General features: G+C 47.8%; 1 protein-coding gene across 1 annotated transcript in view; it reads left to right on the forward strand.

The window, feature by feature from the left end:
• GRIP2 (glutamate receptor interacting protein 2) overlaps nt 1-12,206 on the forward strand; it is a 285,118-nt gene that overhangs the window by 269,846 nt on the left and 3,066 nt on the right. Inside the window, exons 20-23 of the mRNA XM_075158845.1 lie at nt 1,635-1,788; nt 4,736-4,856; nt 8,434-8,670; nt 10,428-10,574. Of these exons, the coding sequence (XP_075014946.1) occupies nt 1,635-1,788; nt 4,736-4,856; nt 8,434-8,670; nt 10,428-10,574 (659 nt within the window). The remainder of the gene's footprint in view (nt 1-1,634; nt 1,789-4,735; nt 4,857-8,433; nt 8,671-10,427; nt 10,575-12,206) is intronic.

Genomic DNA, 12,206 nt, shown 5'->3' on the forward strand with positions numbered 1-12,206 from the left:
CCACCAGGTGGCTCTGAATCCCAGGGATCCAGCCCGTCTCCCTGGAAGGAGGAGGTGAAACCGGTGGCACCCAAGTGACAGCTCTGCACACATACCCTGCGGTCCCCGGCCCCTGCACCCAGCCCAAACCTGCTGCCCACCCGCTGCAGGGACCTGCAGCCGGGGACCTTGTTCTGCTCTGGCAGGCAGCGAGCGCTCCTGACTGCTCTCAGAGGTTGGCGAGCACTTTTCTGGGGCTCTCTCCAGAGCAGTCTAACCTTTAAAAACACACAGAGGAAACACTCAGCTAAGTGAAATAACAGGCCTTGGCATTTTCAAAGAAAGTGCTGGCGTTGTCTTTGGGTATTTCCAGTGCTCTTAGCTGTTTGGGAGGTCAAGTCTCCCTTAATTATGTGTTTCTCCGTTACCTCTTCCTGTTTGCTTGGCACAGCGTGTGATGGAAGTATACGATGTTTCTTGGAAAGGCTGTGAGGATTTCTCTGAAATGTTGAATGGGCAGCAGGAGGTGGGCAGGGGACTCAGGAGATTTATTTCCACTGCAGATGGTCCTGACACTGCTGAAGAATGCTCTGTTTTGAAAGGTTTCTATCCAGGCAGCTCCTCGTGAGACCTGGGGTTCTTGTGACTTGGATTTGCATCTCCAGAGTACACAGTACAGGGGAGTCCTTGGGGGCAGACATAGCAAAACTTGTCTGATTTCATCCTAACGGTCTGTATTGATCTCCTATCAAATGTGATACAGATGAGCCTCCCCTTCTCTCAAGACAGCAGAGTTTTTCCTCCTGTTCCTTGCCTTTCACACACATGGCCCTGAAGCAGTTTTCTGCACCAGCTGATCCCGAAGGCATGGAAGGGCTCTGCCACCTGCGGGAACTGGCGGGCAGCTCTCGAGATCAGGGCTGGCTCTTCCTCATTTAACCACTGCTGAGCACACTGGAGCTGGTGACCACCACCAGGTACCCCCAGCACCACCAGACTTGTTGAAGGGAGGCTGTTGCATCAGGCTGCTCTGGATGCAGTTTCTTTGCTGCTGTCTTTCTATATCCTATTATTTTTTCCATGCTGTCCATTAAGTCCTAAAGACAGTTGAGAATCTGAATGAAGATTTTTTTTTTCCCTAATAGAAATCAGGCTTCCAAGTCCTTCAAAATGAATGGGGTTGGGCATGCTGAGGGAGGCTTGGCAGCATCTTCTCTTTACCCTTTGAAGGACTCGATGTATTTAAACTGCACAATTTTCTATTTTCAGCAGCACAATTTCTGATGGGTTCAGTGTGGAAACAGGAGCCATTAAATAAGGTTGGAACTGGCTGGGGGTAGGATTTGCATCTGTGGGTATGTGTAGCCCCAGGTTTGTGGATCCTGGACCCACACCTCAAAGTTAATTAGAAGGGGGAGCCAGGGAGAAATGCGGCACTTTACGACAAGACCTGAGAAGCTGTTTTGGTTAAAGCAAGAAGAGATGGGACAACAGCTCCTTTTGGATGACTGAAATGGAAGCAGTATGCAATCCAGATGGACTCAGGTTTGGGACTTGGGGAAGGAGGCTCTCCTGGCTCAGCATGACTTAACTCTATTCGAGTTTTCTGACCAGGTATTACCTTCTCTCTCTGCACGGCCTCTTGCCTTCCCTAGGTACGTACATACCTCAGGCTGCGGGCATAGCCCTCCATCCGCATGAATGGAGACACAGCAGGCAAAAGAGCAGCACCCCTCCGGGGGACCCCAGGAAAAACTACCCCTACATGGATGGAAGCTTCAGTGAAGATGACTGGGACAAGCCCAGCAGGTACGGAGGGGTGGGAGGAGGCAGGGAGGTGCATCTGCGAATGTGGGTGTCACTGCACAGGGACAAGGGAGCATGGGAATGTGATGGAGTGGCCAGCGATGTCATCGGACAGCCATGGGGAGGGGTGCTGGGGTGTTGATCTGCTCTGTCAAACCACCTCCACGTTGCCAGGTTACCCTGGGTGTAGCTCTATGGCACCCCTTCCGTGGCTAGGTGACATTTGTGTCTGGAGTTAGGGCGGTCTCAGCTGCATGGATCACAGGTTCTTACCAAGTCTCATACTCTTGCCATGTAAAGGCTGCAGTATTTTCATAGTTTAGGTGTAATAAATAGGCATGGCCAGGACTGTCCCCTCTTGTGTTGGCCAGACGCTTTCAAGTGAGGATGCAGCTTCACAAGAGCTTGATGCCACGAAGCCAAAAAGACCAACCAAAGCTCTTGGAGGACCAGTATGAGGCTGCATATCCAAGTTAAAATCTCCCAAAGCTGTGGCTGGACATCTCTCTCCATCACACTTTGGCCCTTCCAGCACCACGGTCAAAGCCACGCCGAGTGAGCGTGGTTGAGTTAATCCCCTGGCTCGGCCAGCGTGGGAGAAATCCTGCAACACCTCCCGAGCCCGTAGAGGAGGCTGCAGCTGCCCCCCGCTTTGGGTGAAAATCCTGCTGGATCTGCCCTGGCCAGAGGCTGCCCCTCGCTGAGCCATACACGCTGGAAAAGCCTCGTTGCTTCGTAACTAACCCTCCCCTCGACATCCTCCGGAGTCCCCACCGTTGTGTGTGTCGTGTTATTACTGTCGGTTCATTTTTTTTCTTTTTTTTTTTTTCCTTAACTTTTGTTTGTCCAGACAAAACCCTTAGAACATCTCATGGCCATTTCCACCTATTTAAAGATGATCAAACTGGCAGGAAGGCTGGCAGCAGCGGAGACTTTGTTCTTGTTTTGCCTCTCAGTGAGAGCCGGCTCGCAGAGGTCGTTGATCCCTCGTGGCCCTCCCAGCGAGGCCGCTGACAGCCGAAGTTAGCAAATCTGAGCGCTGGAAGCCCCGCGTGTCCCTAATGAGGGCTCCGAGCCCTGATGTCAAAGTGCAAGTGAAACGGTTCATGCCGCTGAGCCCTTTTTATTAGGGAGAAAAACAAAACATCTCTAACTCCGGCTGCCTTTAACCTGGAAAAACCTGCTGACCCAGTGGTGTGAGAGCCCGCACTGATTCATCCGCGTCCTGGATGTGTTTGTTATATTGCTGATCTGAGAGGCAAGAAACTGGTAACTGGAAGGAACGTTTGCCTCTTTGGGAGCCTGGGAGCAGAGGAAGGAAATGAGTAAGGGGAAAGTAATTGAAAATTCCTTTTGGGGGGGAATTTTGGTTTGTTTTTATAAAGTCTTGCTGGGTATTTTTTTGACCTTTCTGCCTGGTGTAAAGGCTAGTGTCCTTTAAAAGCTGATGAAAGGTAGGAGGTAAATTTAAAATACAATAAGCCATGTCAGATACTGCTCTCTCCAGGCAGGCCACGATCCCACAAGGAGCAAAAGCGTGTGTGTGTGTGAGTTTATGCCTGCTCCAGACTCCCATTTAAACCAGTGGATGAAAAGCTAAAGACTTTGCAGTTAATAGAGATCTGGAAAAAGCTCTATTAATAGCCCAAGGGGTCATTATATATTTGATGGAGGCCAACCTCTCTTTGACTTGTACTCGGGTAAAATGTTTTGACTAAGTGGCTCTGGTGGATGAGCGTCCTTACCTGCCTGCGATGCTGATGACCATTAAGCCATGCGAGATGCTGCCAGATGTTGCAGAGGTGGGGCCTTGTCCATGCAGCTCCTAGTAAGATGCGTGGAAGATGCATTAGGGCTGCTCTAACGTCACTGTCCCCTTGGGGTCTCTCCCCGTGACACATTAGTGGGTTTATTGTGACCTTGATTTAACACCGCGGAGAGTTTCCTTCAAGAGGCTCCTGTTCAACTGAGCGCGGACGGTCTGAGTTTTGCACAGAGCCTGGTGTTCAGTAAGCAGCGTCCGGTGTCACCTACTTCTCTGGCTTGTTCAGAGGACTTCAGCATGTTTAATTGCTATTTGCTTTAGAAGTCTGAGAATTGAACCTGGCTTGTGGTTAGAGATAAGAGATGCTGAAACTGCCAAGGTGGGAAATTGCCGTACCCCCAGCAAGATGCACACGGTGTTCACGTTAACGTGTGTTTGTACCAGCTTGAGTGAGGTTCTCTCTATCCTTATTCTCTGTTGTAGATAGAACTGGTGGCAATCTACATGGCCGTAAGCGCCATGACTGTTATACAGCAAAAAGAAAGAGACCTCCTAAAAGTAACAGCTCAGTTCCCTGGCCATCCCAAAGCAAATGAAACTTGGTTTGTATGGGTTATACATGACACTGTCGATATTGCGGGCTGTAGTGTGCATTTGCTTGTCCGGTCCAGGGCAATCATTTTTATATACATCTTTGCATTATTTACTCTCATAGAGACCTAATGTATTTATCATTTTCTCACCATGTCTGTTACCCTCTGTGTTTTTCTCTCTCTTCTCAGGTGTTCTGTGTCTCAGATCTGAGCTCTATCCCATCAGCCTTTGTACTAACAGTCTCTGAGGCTCCTGGTTTACCCATAACGCATCCTTTTTTCTTTCACTTCTCTATTTCACCAAAACGTCTTCCTAAACCTACAGTCTTCCTACAGGCACTTTTTAATTTACCCTTTGAACTTTGACATTACTACACCAACTTAATTCTTCCTTTGAAGGACACTTGCCCCGTTAGTAAATGCATGGAGGTCTCGTATTCGGACTCTTGTCTGAAAAGTTCATATTGTTTGCTTTTGTATATGAAGACTCTTCAAGTCTCTGCTTTTACTGGTGAGACACTTGCTGTAGCCTTGCGGCTTTCATCCCGCTGCAGAAGAGTGCTGACAATGTTTGGTTCCTACGTTACAACAGATACCCCAACCGCCAAAATGGCCTTGAGACCACTCACGAGGATAGTTTTTGGCGTGTTTTTGGAGAAGCTTTGGAGGATTTGGAAACATGCGGCCAGTCTGAACTTTTGAGGGAGATTGAGGTAAATCACTTTCCGAATTTGCTGCTGATCTGACTGTTTTGCTCTTGCTGTAAATGTTAGACTGTTTCCCCAGATCTGTTAATTGCCCGTAGCATCCCTGTGCTGCGAGGGGTGTGAAGAAGGGTTCGAGTTTAGTCCGTGTCAGTGTTTGTGCTAATGGATAACTATGTCTCATTAGACAGTTGCTTGCCTGCACTTTTTCCCTGAGCCAATGACTTACCCACCAGGAACGCCACGCTCTTTTTGCAAACTGTTGCTGGCCAACAATCTTCACGTGACTGTTGGCAAACCTTCCCTATCAAACGGTAAACCCTCTGCTTGGAAAGATATTGTCTGCCCAAAGCACTTAATGGCCAAGCAAAAGGAGCCCCCCAAAACCCCACTGGGACTGAAGCCTTGGCTTACTTCAAATATAGACAGACCCAACATATATCTTGCATTCAGCTGTCACTCTGCCGGAAACTGTTTCAGTGAAATAGGTAATTGGAAGCTTTTCAGCCAGCCTTCCCTGTGGAAAAATCTGAGAAAGTAATTGCTTCCTGCAGAAATAAAGGTGTTTCCTCTCTTCACAAACCACTTTCTCTTTTCTTTATCCAAAATGCTTTGGAGGTCAGATTATTGTGTCCGGTTATAGGATGGGGAGCCTGGATTTCTAAGCTGAGGGATGCAAATAAAGGCGTCCCCCGAGACTGTCGAGCAACGGGAAGCAAACCTGCCCGGCAGGGTGGGACCTGTGCTGCTCCCCTCCCCGATTCAGCTCGCACAGCCCAAAAGGAGGAGTGGGACCCCACAAACTCCTCTCTCCCCCTGCCTTCTGGGTGCAGAGGACTGGGGAGAGCTCGCTGGGTCGTGCCCTCCATCACCCCCAGTGGGACTGGTTTTATGCACAATTGCAAATAGCTTAGGCTTCAGAGAGAAAAGGCAATTTCTGAATAATTGGAGGTGGAAAAGGAAAGACCTGTTTGGGTCTATATGTGAAAATATTGGTGACAAGGGACTTACTAATTGTTCTTTCCTCCTTGATCCTTAGCAACTGTAAGTGGGGGAGGAAATCTCAGTTAAAGTTATTGTGCTGAAGCACGAAACGGTATATTTATTATCTTAACTGCTTAAGAAAATGCTGACTTAAAAAAAAAAAAACAACCCCCACAAAAATCACACCCCCCCCAGCCCCCACAAACTATAACTGCTTCCCTTGATGACTTATCTCCTGGACCTGAATGTATTTAGAAACGAGTTTAGGCAGCCGCTATCAACCTTTCTGAACTGTTGTTGACTACTTAAGAAAAAGTACCCCTCTGAAATGATGCATAGATGTTTCTCTTCCGCATAATGGCTGGCATCTCAATGTAAAAGAAGGGATGAAATGCCAGGACAGAGAAAATATCTTTCTGCCCAATCCTTTTCCTTTTCCAGGGATCTGTGGTGCAGGGATGTGTGGGCTTTTGATTCATGCTGTTTTAAGGCTTTGGAGCTTTGACAGTTATAGCAATGCTTTAAAAAATGTAAAGAAATTTTACAAAAAGCTGAGCAAGGATTTTGGTGTATTTAGCACATTTCTAGAATATTTTGGAAAGTTCTGGGGACAAAAGGAAAGTGCTGTGTTTTTAACAGAAGTCTGACGGGTTTCAACTCCCCTTTTACCGAATCCAAAGTACCACTGATCTGTTCCTCTCTCTCGGTGTGCCCACCCGTCCCCAGGTGTGGTGTGGGATGTGCAGTGCTCATTGGGGCTTTTGCTGAATCACAGGTTTCTAAGCCCCAGCTCCTGGCCTCCTGTGTTGTTATGACAGTCATAGATTTTTTTTTTTTTTTAATAATTTTTAAAAAAAATTTAATCCTTCATGCTCCACATTTGAGAAAGAATAAGAGTCATGCCAGATGACTCAAGATAGCCTGGAAACAGGTTCACACACAGTAGCAGTCCACTCCCAGACTACACGGTATGGGTAGAAATAGGCTTTTTCCAGTATGCTAGTGGAGCGTGTGTCCCCGCTTTGCTTTGAGGGCAACCAAGACATGAGGAAAAATAATGTGGGGCAGCCACAGGCTGGACAATTCCAGAATTGCCCTTTCTGCTGCTTGCACTTAATCCAAAGCACCTAGCAAATTGCTTATGATGCTGCAAGGAGTATTTAAATACCTTGAAGACAGAGAAGGAGTCGAACGCTTAGGAACGGCATGCCGTTGGGTACTGGCTGGTTTCGGTATTTGCAGTGCATGAGGGAGGACAGTAGCACGACGTGCACAGACCTTTTTGTTCTCCTCCCTGGCTCTGCAATGCTGGCGTTGGTACAGCATGGCACGGTGTCCTGGGGGGTATTGAGGTTGTCTGAGGTCCGTGAACAAACGTACCCTGGTTGGCTGTACCGCTCTTTCTTAATCTGTGTCTCAAGTATGTGGTAACTCAACATCCTTCCAGCGTGTAGCAGGTATTTGAGTTCTGTCCAAACCCGAGCTGATTAAGTCATTTCTGTGTGAAGACCTGAAAAGTGGAAAGCTAAAACGTTTTCAGTATTTTATCCATCCCTATTTGGGATAACGTGGGTAGTGCTGGCGTTTTCATACTGCCCCAGAATTTGCTTTATTTGCCTTTGTTCCAGCTTGGAGCAAAGAGCTAGAGGGCCTTGATTAGAGATTTAGTCAGATGATATTTCCCCTGTGCACAGGAGCAATTGCTCTTTGACTTGGCACGTTTAGCATTGCTGAATTTTGCTATCTGCTCCCTACCTTTCCTTTTCTTTCTTCTACCTTTTGACATTTAATGGGACTGCAGACCCCTGGAGCCTGAACTTTGAAATGACAGTTTTCATTACACTGTTTAAATGGACTCTGTGACCTGGAGCCAGTTGAGGTTCCACAGACTGGATTCTTGACTTCTTCATTAGCTTTGATCAATGTAATCTCATTAGTGAAAAGCATTGCCAAATAGAGTAGAATCTACTTAGGGGCATCTTTGAATGGATGCTATCAAGGATGACCAGGCTTAAATACTACTTAATTTCATATTTTTAACTCAGTTTTCCTCAGTGACGGCTCCCATTTACTGACAGATAAAATCCTAATTTCTCTGCTGAATTGGCCTCAGTGGAGTCCCAGGTATCGACTTCCCTGGGCCATTACCAGCACTGTGCAAAGCTGATGGTGAGCTGCAGCCTGCACGGGTAGGCTGGAGAGCCAGGCAGACACCAGTTCCTCTGGGAGCCCCCTGAGATCGGGATGTTCATCCTTCTTGACTACCAAGAAGGTTTCTGCACAAGATGAGGCCTGCCTGGCCCTGTTTATGTAGAAGAGGTCATCAAAAAATAAGGAGATGTTTCACAAATGCTTCTTTCTGAGATAAAGCTCCACGTTGGGGTGGAAGAGCATGCAGCAGGTCAGCAATAGACCTGGCAGCAGGCTCCTGAGGTCTGGAAATGGCTTTTATAGCTAACTGGAAGAGCTGCTTGGTACTTACTTTTCTGATTAATGAGAACAATGGTGTCCCCTGTTGTTGTCTGTGCCACTTTTGTTGCCGTGTGGTCCATCTCTTCCTGCTGCCAGCTCAGCAAAGTGACTTTGTGCCCTCGCCCTACAGGCATCCATCATGACGGGGAGTGTGCACAACCTGGGCCTGGAGGGCAGCAAGCTGCTCCTGGACTCTGTCAACCCATCGGGACTGAGCCCGTTGAGGAAAGCAAACTCCAGCTGTGATGATGGACAGACCGAGGGTAGCAGCTCCCCTGCCAGGAAGAACGAGAAGAACCTGGACATGAAGAAGATTGAGAAAGAGATGCAGGAAATCATGTCCCCTACCCCCCTCGAGTTTCACAAGGTCTGTGTTGCCAAGGGTTGATCTGGCCGTGGCACCGCGTTATCTCGATGGTTAAAGCTGTAGAAGCTTTGCAACCTTGCAGAAAATTTCCTTTGTTCTGAGGAACCCCCAGAAAATGTTCCTTGTTGAAGATGGCCCCCACCAAGGTCTGCAGTAAAGGTTTCCAGAGGGTCAGATGAAGAGGAAGGGGCCCCTTCAGAAGAGTAACGGGATTTAGCTGCCATACTTCAGCGGGGTTCAAACCTGTGCTTTGCTGTTTCCCTTTATTATATGAGATTTCGAGGTCCTTGTGTTCTGGAGTTCGTTAATCGGTGCTACAGATACAGGTGAGAGAGCTCAAAGTATGGCCCCGTGGACACCCATCAGCCCTTTTCCAGTGGCGTGCTCCATTCAGTAGGCCACTTTTCTTATAAAAAATAACTTATAATAATTTAAAAATAACTTATTTTCTCTCCCCTTCCATTCTATCCCCAGCCTTTCCTGAAGGGGTGCAAATGGTAGGACTTCAGCGATGGGATACTTGTTTGAATTCAGTACCCAGCTGAATGTAGCCAGTTTAAGCATGGTGCAAGACAACGGTAATTAGAAGAAGTAATTAACTATAGAAGCTGCTGATGCAGAATGCAAGCAGGGAAGGGAGCTGGAGAGGTTTCAAAAAATTTGATTGCCTTTTTCTTTCCTAGTGTGACTTTAGAACGAAACCTGCAGTTACGGTAGCTGGAAAAAACAACTTTTTCATGTTTGATCTGCTCTTGTCCTTCAGGGCATGGCAAATGTGTCTTTAAATAAAACTCCTTCGTACCTGAAGGGGGAGAGCTGTGTAATTAGGCATGTTACAGGGTGACTCTTCGTTCTGCTGGAGCATCTGGTGTTGGCTGTGTGTGGAGATGAGGTTAAGGCCAGGTGGGCTGCTCCTGTGCGTCATCCTGGGCACTGTTCTTCCGAAGGACCGCACGTCCGTAAGGCTCACCTAGCCAAGAATGCGGTGATGGAGTTAGAGCCTCACGGTAGAGATGCACTCCCAGTTCATAGGAGGCAAAGGGAGATTTTGGTGTTGGGGAATCAGTTGTCCCTGGCTCCCAGTGTTACCCTGTGGCAAGATACACTCCTAGCAGTGCACCCCTCCTTTAGATGAGGCCAAAGTGTGACGTGCTCAAGGGAGGGGTGATGAGGTTTCCCATTTCTCGTCCTCAGTACATCACCACTTATTGATATGAATTTTCTGAAAAGAACTCGTGAATAATATGGAGAAGTTTAGGTGTTCCTGCTGAGTGATGTATTAAAAATGAGCTGTCTTCACATTTGACACACTACATTGAAAATTCCCCGTGAACATGTTGATTTTTCATGTGCTGGTCTGGCATACACAGGGGTTGCACAGCGTAACCTGGGCCAGGGAAGGCGATGCTCCATTAATAACGCTTGCTTTGCTGCTCTTTGGGCGAAATACGGCAGCTGTCGGTATGACACTGCTTGCGGTTCCTTCCACATCCCAGGGAGAGGGACTGCTGTGTGGTTGGTTATACGCCAGTCGCCAAAGCACTTGTCCATGTGGTTTCCTAAGCTGATGGTGTCTGGTAAATACGGCTCAATCTCTATTAGCTGCCCAGGGTAAGAAAATCTGCCCAGGAGACCCAGAGCAGAATTGCTGTAGGTCCACACACATTACCTGTGCTATTCCTGTCCTGCCAACCCTCCTGTGCATCTCCTTCTGCCTCTGCTGCATTAAAACATGTGTTCTGCTTCTGCCCCTTCAGATGACTCTCCACAAAGACCCAGAGAGTGAAGACTTTGGATTCAGTGTGTCGGACAGCCTGTTAGAAAAAGGTGTCTATGTAAATATGGTCCGTCCGGATGGGCCAGCAGATCAGTGTGGCCTCAAGCCATATGACAGAGTGCTTCAGGTAATAAATGCAAAATGCAGTTCTGGAGGCTGGGACGGAGTGAATGAGTGGCTGAGAGGAAGAGAGAAGTGAGACCCATCCATGGCAACACTAACTTTAATGAAAGGTAATAGTTAGCCAACTAGGCGAGCACTTAGCCACCAAGCGCTCAATGAGACTTGTGTTTTATAATGAGAAATCGCTAGGTAGTACCCCCAGGTGGTACCCCCAGGTTACGCCTATGCCAGGACACAGCCTGCCTGGCACTGGCCTTTTTGAGCTCAGGCAGCTCAAAACAACCGAAAAGCTGTGTTGCTTCCCCCTCTCACCCTCAGTCCTTTTCCTATCATGTAAGAGGGTGATTTTTGGATGAACTAGATTGTGTTGACCAATACGTGTTCCTGCAAAGCCCTGTGTGGAGTTAAGCAGTGTTCATGAAGTTCTGTCCATGCCTTTGACAACTAAGAGAGTTTTTTAGGAAACACATCCCTCAAGCAAAGTGTTTTTCGTACATATTTTTCTTTGAAAGGTACTTGATCTGAAATAGCTGGTGCAGAAACAGAATAAAAATTCTGGTCAAAAGAACAGTCTGTAATAAATGTGACCTGGGCATGTCGAACTGCCAGAGGGGACAGTAAGAGCACGGTGAGTTTTGGAGATTGAAGAGGAGCTTTATGTGGATGAAAACCAACTGTTTTAGCTTTGGGGCAACTCAAACAGCAACTGAGAAAGTGCAACCCCAATGGAAAAATTGCCACCATTTGGAAATGCAGATATTGTGACCATATTTGGAAACACTCAGAAAGATGTTTAGTTTTACTAATTTCTAGGCGGGGGTTGTTAGCAGGAGGATTAGAGCCAATATATTATGTACCTCAGGTAACTGGAGAACTGGCAGCACTGTGGGGAACCTTGTTTAAGCTTGTCATGGTCTCTAGCCAGTTGGCTCCTATACAATTATTCCTTCTCGGCTTCAAATAAAAGATGGTGCAAGAATGAACAAGAAGCTAATTAGGCTCTGGGCTGCCTTTCTGTTGAATGTTGGACGTGTCGCTTTTTGCGAGTGCCAAGTGCTCTGGGAGGTGTGCCCGAAATCCTAAACAGAGCAGCATGGAGACTTTCGACACCCACCTTCCACATGCTGTGCCGCATGGCTTACACCTACAAGAAGACGAGGCGATTGCCATCGCGTTGACGTGTGGAGTTGTGAATGAGGGATTGCAGACCTGGTACAGGCAACTCCCGGCAAGAAGCACAGAGATGCATTGCTGAGGATGCTTCACAGTGCTGCTGCCGCTGGGCGTGATGATGTGCCTGAAGGCCAGCGAAACACCTCGTCCCTGCTGTAACAGACCCTCTGCCTCTCGGCTGGATGGATTAGCTGGAGCACAGCGTCGCACTAACGGCCCTTCTGCACTGGAACTGCCTGGTTGGCGTAGAGCAAAGGCAGAGCAAGCTCCTGGCTTCTCTCTCCTTGTCCACATGTGGTCTAGAAATTGTCCTTAGTTACTACGCTGTAAGGAGCAGTATTGGCGTCAACTGTGTGGACTCCAGCTAGGACAGGGGGACACTGCTACACAGCCCCAGGGGCATGCGTTAGTGCTGGGAAAGGATTTTGGATGGAAGGGTTGCATGGACTTATCAGCCCTTATC

This window comes from Calonectris borealis, chromosome 10 (genome assembly GCF_964195595.1).
Source record: "Calonectris borealis chromosome 10, bCalBor7.hap1.2, whole genome shotgun sequence".
Taxonomy (NCBI): domain Eukaryota; kingdom Metazoa; phylum Chordata; class Aves; order Procellariiformes; family Procellariidae; genus Calonectris; species Calonectris borealis.